A 19,008-nucleotide genomic window follows, 5' to 3' on the forward strand; every position below is an offset into this window, starting at 1 on the left:
AGCTTAAAATCTTATTACCTATTCTGATCACCTTAACTTTGGGTCAAATATAAAAAACTAAAAATGGTTTGTGGTCTTTATTCTGATCATAGTTGCTTGATCTGGTTAAAAATGAGACTTTTGTTTTACAAATTCAAAATATGAAGTATTTGAAGCTATCCCATCATTTAAACAATTCATGGTGGTTTTCTTCAGCAACTTCTACTTTATTCAAAGTTTGTCAAAAATCTATAATGCAACAGGACCAGGTGTCTACCGAATCAGTAGTAAAGGCTTAAACTGAAATGCATTAGGACCCAGAGTCTGAAATCCCAGTGAGGACTCCATCAGATACTACCATCATAAGATTTTCACTGATCACACTCCCATAAAATTGTATTTATCCTTTGCTGAAAATATTTGATATATTTTAACATTTACCCATTCACAAATATTGCCACCAAATATACGCTGATTTTTGGCTTTTCAGAGGAGTGGAAGCTTTCAAAAATCATAATTCTGAGAACAACATGCTCCAAAACTCAAATCATTGGTTACAAAGGAAATACAGAGTTCCTGTAATTCAACAATGTTGTGCACACATCTTGCAGGAGAACAGATTGAAGAATCAGGGATATATTGCAATTGCTTAATATCTGATCTGGATTCACTTGCAACATAGTTTTCTACTGAAAGTGCAAGATTGTGGGAATAGCCCTTTTATTTCATGCACCCTAAACATAACAACAAAATTGGCAATGGACATCTCATCATCTTATTATCTTGTACATTGTTCTATATTTATAAATTTGGCAGTTTGTCAAAAGATGGCAACATTTATCTTAAAATTAATTTAGATTGCTGAAAGGGTTGCAGACTTATCATAAAAGAATTGTAATTGAGGTTTTTGGTTTTAGGAACCCTAAAAGTTCACTGATTTTTCTCAGATATCAGACACATTGAAGAACAGGCAGTTTTAGCAAACTGACACGGGCACAGTCTCACAAGCTTCAGTCTCACTCAACTCCTCAGCCTAAGTGACTCAACATGGACATGTACTCTTAGCATTAGACTGTACATGAACTTTTCCATCTCTTTTCTCCATCTGTTGAAATGTCAACGTTTTTTGTGCCTTCAGCTTGCATGCCAGAGACATGAAAATGGATTCCACGTGGTCGCTTTCTTTTGGATCCTTTGCTGAGGTCTCAAACAAAAGCATATTGTTGGCATCTGCAAACCGGAGTGCTATGTTGGAAGATACTTGTATCTCGTTAGTGAGATCGCATTTGTTTCCGACCAGGACCCTTGGCACACTGGGTGAAACTGAGTGGCTGTTGCATTCTTGAATCCACGCTTTGAGATTTTCAAAGGAGGCCAGTTTTGTTACATCATATACAAAGACCACAGCATGTACGTTTCTGTAGTAGTGTTGTACCATACTTTTTCTGAATCGTTCTTGGCCAGCAGTATCCCAGACCTGAATCTGAAAAAAAGAAAGAAATTGTGAATAATTTTCTCTAAATGATCCCCACGTCTAAATTTGAAAGATGTTGCTCATGATGAAACGTGGTCCTAGAGATACCAGCAACCTTCTAATAGTCAATCACAAACCATGTGACTGCTTTTATGCATGACATAATTAAAATATCTGATCTGGATATGATAATAGCGCAATCACATTTTCTTATTTTCAACTTATTGTTTAGAAGAGAGACCACATTTAGCACCTCCTGTTGTACCAACAGATAGGGAAAGGAAAAGAAAGTCATATATGTAACATGTTAATCACATCTTCAAAGAACTTCAAAAGGCAAAAATATTTGGATGCAGTAGAGTTATAGAGACTAACATGGCAGGAATTTTATACTTAGCAAAGATCCAAAAACAACAAAATTGATATAAAAATGAGAATGAAGCACACAGCGGATCTGACAGCATTGGTGGGGAGAAAAACAAACCAAAAATTTCAGGTCAATGAACTATCAGTAAAATTGGAAAATGTCAAGTTATGAATAGATTTTAAACAAGTGTTGTGCCAGGGAATGAGATGATCACCCAATTAATTTTAAATTTCTTTTGGGTGGTACAATTAAACTTCAGCAAGATTAATAGTGTATCTCTCTGCTCTTTGAACGTTGCCAAGAAATTACTAACATCATCACAACACAGCAGAGAATAAGAATTGAACCCATCATCTTCCACTGCTGACATGAAGTCACCTCACATGGCTATAAAAGCAGTAATTCTCCTTTATGTCGATCTTCCCAAAACATATGAAACCCCGAGCCAAGAGGTGAGATGGCCTTTTCTTCAACTCCCATCTTTACACCTTCAAAATCAAGAATTGGGGCAAAGAAACCAAAGTCAGAATTCCTTCCCTATTAACATAGACATCTTCTCACTAGCAAGGTAGTGTTTCCACAATGTTGTGGCATATACTTAAGAAAAAGTAAGCTGGTTCTAGCATTTCATGTGTTTCAGCCATTCAACTTCAATAAACATATCCTCAAATTCCTGGCATTGAATTGAATACCTGTCAACATTCACAGTTTGATTCAAAAACAAAGAATTGTCACTAGGTTGAAACAGAATTCTCTATTCCTGAGATGCTGCCTGGCCTGCTGTGCTTTGACCAGCAACACATTTGCAGCTGTGATCTCCAGCATCTGCAGACCTCATTTTTTACTTGAAACCAGCTGGAATCAGGAATGTAGCACTGGCTGGGAACTGATGCGAAATTCTGTCATTTTTCTGTTATCACCTACCATGTGATTAAAACAAATTTAGGTCACCACTCCTACAAACATGCAAGCTATTTAAGGATGTCAGACAAGAAAAATACTTTTCTCAATCTCCATATTTTGCAAATTATACTATGGGACATTGGAAAGTAGCCAACATAAAATTGTTCAATTGATGAAGAAGACTAAACCACAGGACTGTACATCTATTAGTTCATACCTAGCTAAGGGCAAAATTAGAAAACATGATACTTCTAAATAAAATTAGTAACCCTTTGGTAATGTGTGAGTTAATTGTAATCTAATTTAAAGAAATTATGAACTTTCGAAACTCATTTGATAAAATTGTTTCATGAGGAGAGGTTTGTTAGAAAGATCTATAGCCAAAACAAATGCAAAAGTGTGCATGGAAAGTTGGTTGATTGTTCATGTATGAGTTATGGTAAATAGAGGGGAGTATTAAAAAATACTCCATGAAGTCATAGACTGAGTGCATCTGCCATGTTTTCCAAATTTTAGGTGGATCAGTGAAAAGTCATGTGTCTTCGGAGAAATACAGTGGAATGGTAAAACGAACTCAACTGATAGAATCGAAGATGCAGATGAGCTTTAAAGAGTTCAAATGTACAATTTGGTGGAAAAGGTAACACATTGAGTTAAAATCATCATTAGTCTGAATTAGATTTTGATAGTGAAGACAGTGAAGACATAATGCTGGCTTTATCTAAAACATTCACTGAGTCAAAGACATACAGCACAGAAACAGACCCTTCGGGTCCAACTCATCTAGATTAGATTAGATTCTCTACATTATGGAAACAAGCTCTTCAGCCCATCAAATCCACACTGACCCTCCGAAGAGTAACCTACCCAGACCCTTTCCCCTACCCTATATTTACCCACAACTAATGCACCTAACACTATGGATAATTTAGCTTGGCCAATTCACCTGACCTACATATCTTTGGACTGTGGAGCAAAACCAGATCACCTAGAGAAAACCCGCACAGATACAGGGAAAATGTACAAACACCACACAGACAGCAGGATGGGAATTGAACCTGGGTCCCTGGTGCTGTGAGGCAACAGTGGTAACCACTGAGCCACCATGCCACCCCAGACATCATCTGAGCTGACCAGACATCCCAATCTGACCAAGTCCCACTTGCCAGCCTTTGACTCAAATCCCTCTAAATGTTTCTTAACATGTGCTCATCCAGGTGCCTTTTAAATGTTGTAATTATACCAGCCTCCGCCACTTCCTCTGGCAGATCTCATTCCATACATGCATCACCCTCTACATTAAAAAAAATCACTTCTCAGGTCCTTTTAAAATCTTTTCGCTCTCAGCTTAAACCTATGCCCTCCAGTTTTGGACAGTCCCACCCTAGGAAAAAGATCTTGGCTATTCATCTGATCCATATTCCTCATGATTTTATAAACTTATGTAAGGTCATCCCTTAGTCTATGACACTCAGAGGGGAAAGAAGCCCCAGCCTATTCAGCCTCTCCCTATAGCTCAAGCCCTCCAGTCCCAACAACACCCTTGTAAATGTTTTCTGTGTCCTCTCAAGTTTAACAACATCCTTTCTATAGAAGACCGACCAAAATTGTACGCAATATTCTAAAAGTGGCCTCGCCAATGTCTTCTATAGCCACAATATGCTACACTTAGAATAAAATATACAGATTTTGATCTTCGCTAAAGAAAGGAAATTGAAATCATTTAGTACAAGTGGAGATTCAAAAGGTAGGGAAATGTTAGCTATGAGAAAAGACTTAACACTGGGTTTGTTTCCATTACAACAAAAAAAAAGAGATTTAACAAAGACATATTTTAAAAGTTGTGGTTGGGCCAGTGAAGTGTTGTTATTACTTCTGTTTGAGATATTAATGATGAGAGATCATATTTAAAGTTGTACCGTAAAAGTGATCAGGAAAGTTATTTTTCCAAATCCAGGGCTGAACACTTCACCTCCCCCTCCCACTCTGCTGAGAACATGCAGGTCTTGGGCCGCCTCCATTGCCACTCCATTACCACCTGACGTCTAGAGGAAGAACACCTCATCTTCAGCGTCGGGACCCTCCAACCCCAGGGCATCAATGTGGATTTCACCAGTTTCCTCTTTTCCCCCCCCCACCCCACCTTACCCCAGTTCCAACCTTCCAGCTCAGCACCGTCCTCATGACCTGTCCCATCTGTCCATCTTCCTTCTCACCTATCTGCACCACCCTCCCCTCCTACCTATCACCTTTACCCCCACTTCCATCCCCCAATGCACTCTCGGCTACCTTCCCCCCAGGCCCAATCCCAAACACCCCCACCCCCTAAGGCTCCCAGTCTCATTCTTGATGAAGGGCTTTTGTCTGAAACATCAATTTTCCTGCTCCTCAGATGCTGCCTGACCTGCTGTGCTTTTCCAGCACAACATACCTGACTCTAATCTCCAGCATCTGCAGTCCTCACTTTTGCCTAATGAAATAATTATCTAGGGGCTTGCTTGAAGCAGAAACTACAGCAGCTTTGTGGAACCAAAGAGTTTTTTTTTTCAGATTACCCTCAAACCTAGGAGTCAGATGCCAAAGTCATCAATGAAACTAATGAAGGTTGAACTCTTAGTACGGTCACTGGACATCTTAAATTTAATGCAGTCACTTTATTTATGCACTCAGTAGGAGAATTACTCTTTAGGCCACATGTCCCAAAACTGCTACAAAAAGGACAATTAACAACTCATTTATATTTCATTTATAAGGTTTGAATTACACAAAAGCTTCATAATATTCTTTGTGCATAACATATTGATAAATTGAAGGTATGCTCAAAGGTATTGATTTAACTAATCACTTAGCTTTTGTTCCAACCCAGTAACTAATGTTTTGTTTACCAAGTTACAAAGTCTCGACTGAAGCTATCACTGTCACCCTGTCCATCTGCTCACCAAGTTATTGAAAACTAGAATTTGCTAATGATCAAGAGACTAGGAAGGTAATCCAAGCTAAGGCAAAACGCCAGCAGTACTCAGTGGATCAGTGTGCAAGTAGATGTCAGTCAATATTTCAAATGTTAAGGTATTTCCTTGGGACTCAGCATCTGTAGAATTTCAATTTATGTTTAAACTATAAATAACATTAGGCCCCAAATCATGTTACCAAGCTGCTGGCTTTCCTAGAATATTAACTGTCAGATCTAATGTTCCTTGTGCCATGGAACATAGACCTCGTAAATGGAGGTGGGCAACCAACCAAAAGGTGGCATCAGTAGAAGACTGCCGGAGTGCATTGGTCTGTTGTGTAACCCATTTACAGCATTCTACTAACAGCAGCTCTGCCAGTAATGTTCAGTAAATAAGAAGACATCAAAACATCTAAAGCTCTCAGAGAAAATCTAAAGTGTTGGGCTGTTGCTACATATACACAGGCAACATTTATTTTACTCCTTCACGCGATATGGCCATTGTTGACTTGGCCAGCATTTGTCTGCATCCCGAAATGCTGTGAAATGTTGGTAGTAAGCTACCTTCTCGAACTGCTGCAGTCTTTAGAGTGTAGGCCTACCAACCATGCTGTTAGGGAGGGAGCTCTAGGATTTTGACCCAGAGACAGTGAAGGAAGGGCATTGTGTGGTTTAAAGTATTGCATTTTTTCTTTTAAATGTAATATACCATTGACCAGAAACTGAACTGAACTCACTATGTAAAAAAAAAGCTACAAGAGCAGATCAGATACTACGAATACTGCAGCGAGTAACGCACCTGACTTCTCAAACCTATCCACCCTTTACAGCAGTGTGTGGAATACTCCCCACTTGCCTGGCTGACTGTAGCTTAAAAGCTTAACACCATCCAGAACAAGATAGTCCACTTGATTGGCATCACTCCCTTCATTACTGATGCTCAGTAATAGCAGTATGTGCTATCCATAAGATGCACCACAGAAATTTGTGAAGGATCCTTAGACAACATCTTTCACAACCATAACCGCTCGCGTCTAGTTGTGATGTGAAGGTTCTGGTGATGGATTAGGGTGGACAAAGTCAAAAATCACATGACACCGGGTTATAGGCTAACAGGTTTATTTGATACCACAAGCTTTCAGAGTCCCACTCCTTCTTCAGTTAGCTAGTGAGCGAGTGTCATGTGATTTTTGACTTTGACCATCTAGATGAACAAGAGCAGCAGATAGATACATGGGAACACTGAACATTCCCCTAGGGATGAGCAATATATAGAAATGTATGCAATAAGATATAATAGCAATCTTTACATTTCATGAGGGAATAAAAAAATAAATAAATAGGTAGATAAATAGCGCCATCTGATCAGACTATTGTAGAAAGGCTTAGGCATTGATCTGTTGCTATAAACTAGCACTGATACATTTGTGAAGACTCCAAATATTGTTGTTTGCTGATCCAAGTTTTAAAAATGATTGATTTCACAGCTCAAAAGCCAAGTATACTACAACTGCACCTTGAAACAATTTCCAAATATATATTGGCCATTAGTCAATTATCTTAACTTGACAAAAACAGTTCAAGTAGATGGATTTGTAAACTTCAAGTTCTTCTCCTTCTTTACTGATGATTCTTGTTAAAACATTTCACACTGTATAAAATATTTGGGAGATACTGTTGAGATCTGACAACACTACTGCAGAGTGGAGAGCAGACATGGCCAGTTATCAAAAGGCAGTCATTTCAGTCATAGGCTATACACATACCAAGTAGTGAATAAACAGAAACACTTGTCAGAAGAATTCATGCAACTACCAGCAGAACAGTACTCTGATAAACAGACCAAAATCCTAGTCCATCATCGAAACCTCAACAAGAAAAAGATTCGCCCCCACACAACTGCACACTTCTCTATCCTTTCCAGCCAACATTAGGAAAGCAGCATTTACTAAATGAACAGTGAGATCAGAGGAACCTGTTCATAATTCAAACCTAATAAGGCCGCAGTCTTTGATTAGATTGCACAAACTGAGGAGGGTTTATGTGGTGCAGTGGTGGTGCAGCTTTTGAGTCAAAAGGTCCAGGTTCAAGTCCCACCATAACACATGATTAAATTAGATTCTCTACAGTGTGGAAACAGGCCCTTCAACCCAACCAATCCACACCGACCCTCTGAAGAGTAACCCACCCAGATCCATTTCCCTCAGACTCATGCACCTAGAACTGTGAGCAATTTAGCACGGCCAATTCACCTGACCTCCACATCTTTGGACTGTGGGAGGAACCTGAGCACCTGGAGGAAACCCACGCAACACGGGGAGAATGTACAAACTTCACACAGACAGTCACCGAAGGCTGGAATCAAACCTGGGACCCTGGTGCTGTGAGGCAGCAGTGCTAACCACTGAGCCACTATGCCACCCCATCTGATTAAAATGATAGATACCCAATGAGGAATCATCTTGTATTAGGTGGTGATTATCCAGGCTAACTGAAAAGCACCTTTTTTGTGTGTTTAGTTACAGGGTGAAGGTATTGCTGGCTCGGTTATCCCAGAGGGTAGTCGACAGTCAACCACATTGCAGTGATCTGAAGTCACATGTAGTTCAGAACAGGTAAAGATGGCGGTTTCCTTCTTTAAAGGACATCAGTAAATCAGATGGGGTTTTCCCCCAATATTCGACAATGGATTCATCATCATCATGAGACTCTTAATTCCAGATTTTTATCGTTTTCAAATTTCACCATCTGCAATGACGGTATTTGAATGCAGGTCTCCAGAGCATTACCTGTGACACTGGATTAACATACTAGCAATCACGCCCATACCTCATCCACTTCCTTCCTGCCTCCTACTAAAAAAACAATAGGAATGTCATGCTAGGATAAATAACCTCTTACTGACCATCAGCTACATGGTAGGTAACTACATGGCTGCACCTAGGATATATTGGCTATACCATGAGCCACATTTCTTATTATCTTGAGTAGAATTTGTCTGAACTGGGTAAATCAGGGCTATGGTTTCTGCTCCACTAGCATTGCCTCAGACAACAGTTAAACCACATAAACAAGCATAACGCTGAGTGATTTTGTTGCTCCTGGTGCTTCTGCATTCAATAGCTTTCACCTTGCACATTATCAATATCCCACACTAAGTCCAGAGTAAAACAGAACTCTCCTAAGTGCAATATTGAATCTCTCCTTCAGAGTAACCCTGTTCAGTAAATGCAATTAGGTCAATTAACATAAAGCAATTGCAACTCATCTGCCAGGGCAGCATGAATAAAGAAATAAATTATATTGAACTTGCAGTAAATATACATCAATATCCAAAAGGGTAGCAAGATGTTTTAACTATAGCTAGATCTCCACATTAAATAATTGTTTGGCGAAAGGGCACTGTGAAGCTTCACACAGGATTGAAAAACGTAGTTATCCTGCTCAAGTCCGCTTACTTTCCTCTTTCTGGAATCTAGTCACACTATACACATAAGCTTTTAGACATTTGCAAAAGTCAGAGAGATCTACTGGTGAATTTTCTTCTTGATTCCTCAGACAACTGGATTTCTGCTTAGGGTATCGCAGATACAGGTTGGAAATGTACCATACAATAACAAAACATCTTAACACAAAACCATGCCTCTGGGAAAAAATGGGTTATTAAACAAAAAGATTCACTCACTACAATTATGTAGATTTGGCAAACTCAGCAAAGAAATATGCTGGTGACTAGACTATTGACATTGGCTAATACCTAACTGGTAGTATCTTTGAACTGTCACGGGATCCATTACTTCTTCATGAAAAGACTCGATTCCTCTGTGGAATTTTACCTGATTATATTATATTGTATAAGATTAAGCTTAACAACAATGATGCTATTAACTCGTTAGTGTCATGGGATCCGTCTACTTCTTCATGAAAAGACTCGATTCTTCTGTGGAATTTTACCTGATTATATTATATTGTAGCAACAATGATGCTATTAACTCTTTTATTGTATTTTAGCCTAGCAACAATTAAGTATAACTATGACTACGTGGCAGCTGCTCTTTACCAGCTACTTATCAGCTACTTATTGTTTTCTCAGCTAATTAAGTGTTTAACGCGACCTTTAAACAATGCTGACCGAGGCACAGTTTGAGATTCCAGTTCTTTAAACAAATGATAGAATTGCTTAACTTAGACTGTAAAGGATAAAAAGCAGAGCTAAAACAGACAGAACTCACTCTTGTCTTGAAACACAGACAATGAGTCACCTAACCATCTCGGCTTAACTGCAGATCCACTGAACCACCAGGCTTGCAGAAAAGACACATTTGTGCAAAATACAGACCGATCGGATGAAACATACGGACGGCTAAGAGCTTGCTGAAATATGCCTGCCTAAAAGATTCTCGGTTGAGGCACTGCATTCTAGCCTGAAAAAGATCAATCTGAACCAACTAGCTGAAACACGCTAGTCTAAGAAGATCCCATTTGGGACACTCAGGTATTAAGCTCTGCTTTTATCCTAGGTATCTTTTAAGAACATTCAAAAAGGCTGTAACGATTGTGATTAACTGAAAACATCTGATTGTGAGTATTCAACTTATTATAGTGATAAATTTCGATTATATTTTACACCACACACTTCGTATTCGCCGAACCTTTATTTGATAAGATATGTTTACCTTTGTGTTGGTATGTTAAGTCTAGAACTTAGCTGAGAAGGCATTAGGATTGACTTAAAGTGAATCCCTCTCACTCCTAGGTGAAAGGATAAACTGAAGGGACCTAGAGACCTGCGATAAACCCAGCCGAGTTTGTAGCTATCAGGACCATACAGTCAATAGGGACCACTGGTAAACTTGACAGGTAACGGCCTCAGGTATATGCCCGAGGTACTGTAGTTTAATCCGGTAGTAACCCATACCTATTGAGGATATCCACCTGAATAACATAACAGAACATCCCTTTCCATCTGAACAATTAATTATTATTTGTCAGTCCCGAAACTTTTGCTTAACATATGAGGCAATCATGTTTCAGTAAGAAAAGAGCAAGTTCAACTTATCCAAGTACTTGGTGATGGAATGCCTTACTAATGTAGCAGCAACACATTCACATCAGCAAGGTTGTTGGTTCATTCATGATCTGCATTGAGTAAATAGCTCCCATGGAAATGGTATGGCTGCTCCAACTCCCTACCATGTAGATGCACTATTTACCCAGTGGCAGGAGGGAGCATTAAAGCCAAGTCAAAAACAAAACAATCTCCACAATGACATGCTTTCCAAGATAGGTCGCTAGATGGTGGTCAGGAACTCAGATTCAGAGATGATAATTTTCTTTTTACGTAGTTTACCTATTGTTTGTCCCATCATGCAGTTGACATTAACTGAGAATCACAACACAAAAATAAAACAGCAAGCTTTCCTATGGTACGTGAATAGAGTGGAAAGGAAAAAGAAATTTAACCATTCAGCACAAAGTACAGTCTCTTCCCAGAGTTTACACAATTTTGACTTTTAAAGATGTATCAGTTACAGTGAAAATACGACTGGGGAAAAGAGTAATTTGCTATATGAACAGTGCAATGGATAGAACAGAGTACTGTGACAAATAATAATACATCCAAAAACATAAATTGCTGGAGAGATTTAGCAGGTCTGGCAGCACTGTGGGAAGAAAGCAGAGTTAATATTTCAAGTCCAGTGACTCTTTATCAGAACTGTTAGTAGTTAGAAAAATGTGATATTTGTGCTGAAGTTGAGGTTGGGAGAGTGTGAAAGAGTGAGAGTTAAATGAACAGGTGGAGATGGACCCCAGAGACAGACCGGTATGGTGGAACAGGTTAAAGAAGATAATTATGATTAGGAAGCCAGGACAGAAAAAATGCTGAATAAGTTATAATAAGGCCAAAGAATAGGAGAAAAATGGGTGAACTGTACTGAATGCAACCCATACAATATCTCAAACCATATAGAGTCACAGAGTCATAGAGATGTACAGCATGGAAACAGACCCTTCGATCCAACTCGTCCATGCCGACTAGATATCCCAACCTAATCTAGTCCCATCTGCCAGCACCCGACCAATATCCCTCTAAACCCTTCCTATTCATATACCCATCCAAATGCCTTTTAAGTGTTGTTTGTACCAGCTTCCACCATTTTCTCTGGTCGCTCATTCCATACACGTACCTTCCTCTGCATGAAAAAGTTGCCCCTTAGGTCTCTTTTATATCTTTCCCCTCTCAGACCTCGGTGTAACTGAGAAGGGGTAACTGTGCTAAAAGCAACCAGTGTCTCAACAGTGGGGTGGGTGTGGGGGTGGATAAAAATATGGAAGGAATAAATCATGCTCTGAAGTTATTGAACTTGACGTTGAGTCCTAGAGGTTGCAAGGTCTACAAGTCAAAAATGAGATGTTCTTCAACCTTGCACTGAGGCTTGCTGGAAAACTGCAACAGGTCTGTGACAGAAATGGGAACATGGTGGTGTGGTAAAGTGACTGGTAACTGGAAGCTCAGGGTCATTTTAGTGCTCAGACTCTAGGTGTACTACAAAGTGAGGTTGCCCACTCTTTATTTCACCTCCCTGACGTGGAGACCACATTGTAACAGTGAATGCAATAGACTGGATTGACTGAGTACTTTGCCTGCTTCTCCTGAATGGTGTGTCTGGGACCTTGGATGGTGAGAAGGTAAACAGGCAGGTACTACACCTTCTGTGATTGCATGGGAGGGTGCAGTGGGAGTGTGTGGAGATGCTGGGAATGGAGGAGGAGTGTGCCAGAATGGCCGGAAGAGAACAGACCCTGCAAAATGCTGACAAAGGAGGGGAGGGAATTGTGTGTCTAGTTGTGGTATTCTGTTGGGGTTGATGGAAATGATGGCTTATAGTCCTTTGCATGTGGAGGCTGGTGGGGTAATAAGTGATAAACAGGAGAACCTAAATATTGTTACGGGAGTGAGGGAAGGGGTGACAGCAGAGCTGCGGGAGATGGCTCAAACACAGCTAAGGATCCTGTCTTGACCACAGAAGCAGGGAATCCTCAGTTGAGGAAAAAGGTGGGCCTTTTTGAGGACCCCTGCAAAAGGTGGCATTATCAGACAAGATGTGTTAGAGATAGAGAAACTAGGGGAATTGGATGGAATCCTTACAGGAAGCAGGGTGTGAGAATGTTAAGAGGTCAACCATCTGAGCTCCAGCACCTATCTGCTGGAATTCCTCAGCATAGAATCTTCAGTCCAACCATCTTTAGTTGACATATCAATGATCCCTCCACCATAAGTTCAGCAGTGGGGATGTTTGTTGATGATTGCACACTGTTCAGCACCATTCGCAGTCCACACCCCAGGAATATATTTTTTAAAAATCTACAGGTACATGTTAAACAAAAGCTGGTAGCCCATGTGCTAACAAGGCCTGGTGTGTGTGTGTGTGTGTGTGTGTTAGCAGACTTGGAAATGGGGAGTTCAGATCCTAAAACTGTTGAACTTGATATTGAGTCCAGAGGGCTGAGGGTTCCCCAAGCTGAAACTGAGGTGCTGTTGTTCCAGCTTGTGCTGCAGCAAGCCTGAGACAGAGATGTTGGCCAGGGAACAGGGTGGGGTGTTAAAGTGGCAGTCATCTGGAAGTTCAAGGTCTTTTTTGTGGAATGTAGATGTTCTGTGAAGTGGTCGCCCAGTCTACACTTTGTTTCCCCAATGTAGAGGACACCACATTGTGAGCAGCAAATACAGTAGACTAGATTGTGAAAAGTGCAGGTAAAATGCTACTTCACCTGGTAGGTATGTTTGGGCCCTTAGATACTGAGGAGGAGGGAGGTAAATGGGCAGGTGTTACACTTTCGGCTGTTGCAAGGAAAGATGCCGTGCGGCTGTCGGGGAGGGGGGTGGTGGAGTTTATTGGGAGTGAAGGAAGAGTGGACCAGGGTGTCCTGGAGGGAACAACTCCTGCAGAAATTCTACAATTCCCTTCTTAAACCTCTTGACTATTGGCCATTCAAGCAGCCAACGCATTAATTCTTTGGACCATGTCACATTTCAGGAAGAAAAGGGAAGCTTGTTATCATAGATGTGATGAATGTCTCACCTAGCCTCAGGATAAAAACAAATGATATCACCTTAGCTAGTTGTCCTTTAATTAGAGTTTACAGTAGAATTTCTCCCCTCCTGCGCACACCCATCATTCTTGTACTAATCATCTTGGAGGCAGCTGCACATTGGAGCAGGTCATAAGTATCCACGGATGGCCCAATATCTCAGAACCAATCTGCAGTGCATTGAGTTGGTGGCATGCATGTTCAATGAGCTACCAGCTTATAGAAATATCATACTACAGCTTCTTTAGTCACTCAAGTAATCAACCAGAAATGTCCCAAGTAATTTATGATCTTAGTTTATTTATAAAAGAATACTAATGGAACAATAATTGGCCTCAATTTCCTGAACCGAAAGAATGAAAACTTCAGCATTCCCATTTCTGCTCATTATCCAGCAACCTTTGATCAGAGAGCATTTATAATCATGCATCAGAAGGAAGGCAGGTTTGGGTATCTCAGGAAGGCTCCTCCAGATCATAACACTAGCACTTGCTGCAAAGTCCTACACATGAATAACAATCACCGGGCTAATGGAACCGTAAGCCAATATCTTTGGAAAAGAAACAGCTGACAAGGTGACTGACGAACAGAAAGTGATTGTTGAAAAGCATAGAATAAATGCTGTGGTCAATTATAGATCTGTGGTCTAAGTCAATGCCTCACTCCAACACTTATGAAACAAGCATTGTGGAAATGTAGCTGAGCATGTTCAATTGAAAGATAGCAGGATCCCAACAGAACAAAGCAAAGGAGTCCAAACGGCAGATGAAATTTAGAATGTAGAGTGCGAGGTGATGCATTTCAGCAAAAGCAATTAGTTGGAGTAATCTAGACATAATGTCTGGGCTATAAAGAGTGTTCCAGGATAGGCAGACCCACACATTGAGTTTTAAAGGCAAGGCATTTGAAAAAATTGTTAATAAAGCATATGGGATCTTCATAAATCTTCATAATTAGAAACATTGAGTATAAAAGTGGAAAATTATGCAGAATTTTTATAAAGCTCTGGTTAGGCCACAACTCTGATCACCACACTTCAAAGGATGTGAGACCCCTCAGGGGTTGAAGAGAATATTCACTAGAATGGATCTGGGTGGGAGATAGTTTTAGTTACAAATATCCCTGGCTTGCCTGGATCTTTCAGAGGAACAGGCAGGGAAACTTACTTAGATGGGAAGTAAAATGACAGTTTTCTGAGGACAGGTGAAAGCTTTGTTATTAAGTTCTTAGAAACGCTCAGGAAGTTCTGCGTTTCCAACCTTGATCGTCAGAAATCCTTTCCATATTCATTAGCATGTTATTGCTGCTCATTAAAGCCCCAAAGCGCTGGAATTGTATTCTTGGACGCAACTTTGTAAGCCAAAAATAGCCAACAAGTGAGGCTATAAACCTGACAGTATTTACTCGATGTGAACCAGCCTCCTCAAAACTCCCATGCTGTAACACTTGGCTCCTTCAAGGAGATTTTTGGTACAAGTCTCACCATGGTGTACAGCTTCTAAAAGTGCAGTTGGAGCACTCAGGCAGACACAATTTAACACATCACAGTGCTAGAGGTGAAAGCAGAAAGACCAGGCGTACTAGCCTGCCCAATCACACAGTCACACCAGCTCTATCTAGCAAACTTGAGCAACGCAGGCAAGCATGTCTGAATTCAAAAGGAAGATCAACTTAAAAGGGGCAACAAATCGAGGTATAATATAAAAGAGGGGCAAACAGAAAAAGTGGACACAATGGTGGGACAGCTATAAAGGAATGGAAAGTAATTTAACTTAAACGGCCTGATCATGGAGAATAGAGGGAGCAAACTAGGAGGAAGAGCAAGATGAAGGCAATGAGGACAACCAGGAATGGGAGCTGGATATTTTGGGATAAGTTGGTGAAGTGGGAAGGGAGAAAAGGGTGAGGCTGAGTGCTGATATGTGAGAGGGAGCTGGATTAGGGAGAAGGACTGTCCAGGGAGATTATAAATGAGCTTCTATTAATGGGAGGTGTTTGAAGCAGGAAAGACAGGGAAGGGAGAGGAATCAGGAAGGTCATGGAAAGGAATATGGTTAGGGGTACGGAAGTGAGTTGAAAGAGGGGTATTGGGGGGGGGAGAAAAAAATGAAAAGTTTACAGCAAGCATTCTGTTACCTCATCTTCTCTAAATAAGTAATCATGGCATTGTATTTATCATGTGCATGGAAAACAATGTTAAGATAAAGTGCACAAATATCTTGCACATACCAGTAACTGGAAAGGGGAAAAGAAATCATGGATGGTGGAGGATGCACTTCTCTACGTCCGGGAAGCTGCAGAGCTTTCACACATGGCAGCAGCCACCTGATACAGGGACTAAAGGGTAGACTGACCGAGTAAAAAAGAAATCACATAGAAAGCAAACATTTCAGCCTGAGTATTTCTTCATAGCTGAGGATTTCTATACCAATTATTGGAATCACTGAACCAGCAGCAGGCTTAGCATAGTTCAGAGTGAAAAAACAAAGAAGGCAAAGGACAAGAAGAGGTGAAGAACAATGATAGGAAGATCAGAATGGGGCTGAAGGTGACAGCAACATTTAGCTTCCTGGCCACAAGTTCTTTTCAAATTTCGATTGCGGATGTATAAGGAATCACCCCACTGTCAGTCCACAAGTGCAATCACGAAGTCACTAATGCTCTATCCAGGAAAGTAATTCAGTTTAACCCTGTTCACCGTGGCCCCAGGCAGCCTAGCTGCCCAAGCAGTTTATTTTTCCATTCATTGTCATGCTCCCCCGTCCACCAGGTAGAAGGGGCCATCACCAGCCCACATGTGGCACTCACTGCTCCACCAGGTAGAAGGGGCCATCACCAGCCCACATGTGGCACTCACTGCTCCCTGGCAGCCAGTCAGATTTCTGAGCAGGAAGCAACTTCACTCCCTCAATGTCCAGCTTTTTGTGATAACAGACAACAATTCCTGCAGATGTGCATTTGCTATATCCAGGAAGCAGTCACAATATTTACATTCTCTGTAACTCCCAGTTTCCAGGAATGTTCCCTCCCCCAATACTTCAAACACCAACTCATAGGTGATCAGGCATATCTCACGAAAACGTAACTGATGATCTGACTGGAAGTCCCTTGAACTAATGGTGAACAGCAATACGATGCTGTCTATGCATCCACTCAGGCCATCAGTGAACAAACAATTGATCTTCTCAAGATATACTCAGCTGGAGTATTCGAGTCCTTCCTGGACAGAGTCTCCAGACTAGTGAACGTTTGTAGCATAATGCACAACCAAGCTCAATGATACTGAGAGTTTAGAAAAGGAGGAAATGGAGAACCACCCGACTCCTCAGGTGAGGAAAACTGGAATCTGACAGAGATGTTGAGGGAGCCAGGGTAGACAGACCAACAAGAACTATTGTATATTGTTTGTTCCCTTTGCACCAATAAATTTCTGTCCAGTTGGATGTGCAATGTATGAGAATTGTGTTTTGTGGGTTCCTAGGAAGACCATGTTTGTAGCACACAACCTTCATTTGCAAAGAATATTCATCTAGCACAGGGACAAAGAGGGGCTACACTATACTGTTTAACTCAAAATATAACGGTGTGCCTTACTTACTACTTCCCCAGAACGTTTCCTCCTCCCGGGTCTGAGCTGGACGCTGCTCGTCCAGCACCAACTGAGCTGGTGGAAACCTGCAATGGTGTGTTTCCATCTCATCTTCTGGAACTGTTAACCATCTCTACATCATCGGCAAGTTGGGAAATGAGTCTTCCTCCCTCATGGGGAGGTTTGAAATGAAGACATGACCAGAGAGCGCTAGTGGCCCTCATTCTCACAGTGACCTGAAGAATGGCATAGTCATGAACACAAGTTTCACTGGGTTACACGGTATTTGGTCAGTGGAGAAGGGAAATAGAATGATCGCATTGGTTGATCATGTGAGAACCGAACATGGACAATGCAGTTATCCTAGCGTTTCTTACCTTGATTGTTTCCCCTTCTATATTCACCGGTTTCTCGCGAAAGTCTACTCCAATGGTGGCTTCCGTCTTGTCGGGAAACGTTCCCCCACAGAACCTGAAGGTCAGACATGTCTTGCCAACATTGGAGTCCCCGATTACAATAATTTTAAATATCCGCGCTTGCACAGACAGTTCCAAAGACGAATCGTAATCGCTGGAGACCTTCTTCGATCCGAAACCCCTGGAGTCGCCATTCGCCGTCAGTTGATTTGCCATGGTGGAACCCGCTTTGTATTCCTGACCAGAGTGAAAGAGAAATCCGCACACAAAAAACAAAATCTTCTCACGCTCCAAGGGGAATGAAGAGCCCTTGGCTAGCAGTGAAACCACAACCGGCTGTCAGAAAGATTGAACATCAGACATTAAATATACAACACTCGGGTCAGGGCTGGGGTTGTCAGAATCAGCATCATCACCGCAGGGCGAAGCTTGTTGTTGTGTTCAGTTTGACTGGGAAGGGTCGGGTTGATGATAAACCTGCTGATGTTATGAGGCAGCTTCCCCTGGACATTCCCTCTCGCTGTGAACGCTGGGGTTTTTGTGTGTGTGTTGTTTGGTGCTGATTAATGGGGCCACGCAGTAATTGATCAGGTGAAATTGACGCAGTGATGGAGGCAGAACGCTCGCTGCAGGACAAAGCACTGCTCTCAGCACAGGGCATCCGTCACTGAAGAGCCGGCGGCGTCACGTCAATGTAACGTCTCCTTGCTACATGCAAAGCATTCTAAATTAGTGTTCTTCATCCGTGCAAATAATGTTTTTTTATTACCAAAATGTCGTAACTAGTACTGATTCGCTTTCTTCATTTTTCTCATCATGGTGAAGTTCCATACTCCTCCTATAGTGGTCCAGCTAGGTTTCCATCAATCGTGAAACTGAACTGAGATTGCCACAGGACCTCATTTACTAAAGCGAGGATTATATGTGCTATGTTCATATCTAAGGTCACTATATCGCCCACTAGTTGATTTTCCAGCCCTCCCCCCCTTTATTAATCGGGACTTCAAGGTTATTTGTTGGAATTTCAAAAGGTGCCCAGATCCAGACGAGGAATTAAATAATTTTCTTCCAGCAGCAAGCAGCTTACATTTGAATATCGCATTGCACATGGACAACTTACCCAGCCCCCGCAGGGGAGGGGGGCGGGGAGGGAAATGTACACAAAGCCAAAGATGGAGGAGAGATGTCGAGGGACCAAAGGCATGTGTAGACGGGATGCATTTTCAGGAAGAC

General features: G+C 41.3%; 1 protein-coding gene across 1 annotated transcript; it reads right to left on the bottom strand.

Annotated features, from left to right (window-relative positions):
- Window positions 1-976: 976 nt before the first annotated feature.
- On the bottom strand, window positions 977-17,991 carry rab33a (RAB33A, member RAS oncogene family). The gene is made up of 2 exons (XM_060831986.1): window positions 17,737-17,991; window positions 977-1,462 (listed from the first exon to the last, which is right to left on the bottom strand). Exons 1-2 carry the CDS (start codon window positions 17,989-17,991, stop codon window positions 1,022-1,024), a joined length of 696 nt encoding a protein of 231 aa, XP_060687969.1. The 3' UTR covers window positions 977-1,021.
- Between the last annotated feature and the right edge of the window lie 1,017 nt (window positions 17,992-19,008).

Source organism: Hemiscyllium ocellatum, chromosome 11 (assembly GCF_020745735.1).
Source record: "Hemiscyllium ocellatum isolate sHemOce1 chromosome 11, sHemOce1.pat.X.cur, whole genome shotgun sequence".
Taxonomy (NCBI): domain Eukaryota; kingdom Metazoa; phylum Chordata; class Chondrichthyes; order Orectolobiformes; family Hemiscylliidae; genus Hemiscyllium; species Hemiscyllium ocellatum.

What these genes read in the sequence shown, in the direction of transcription:
- rab33a (XM_060831986.1), bottom strand. Translation starts at nt 17,991, where the DNA reads ATGGCAAATCAACTGACGGCGAATGGCGACTCCAGGGGTTTCGGATCG. An exon ending in TAGAAGGGGAAACAATCAAG is followed by an intron (nt 1,463 to 17,736) that starts GTAAGAAACGCT and finishes TCTTTTTTTCAG; the next exon opens with ATTCAGGTCTGGGATACTGC.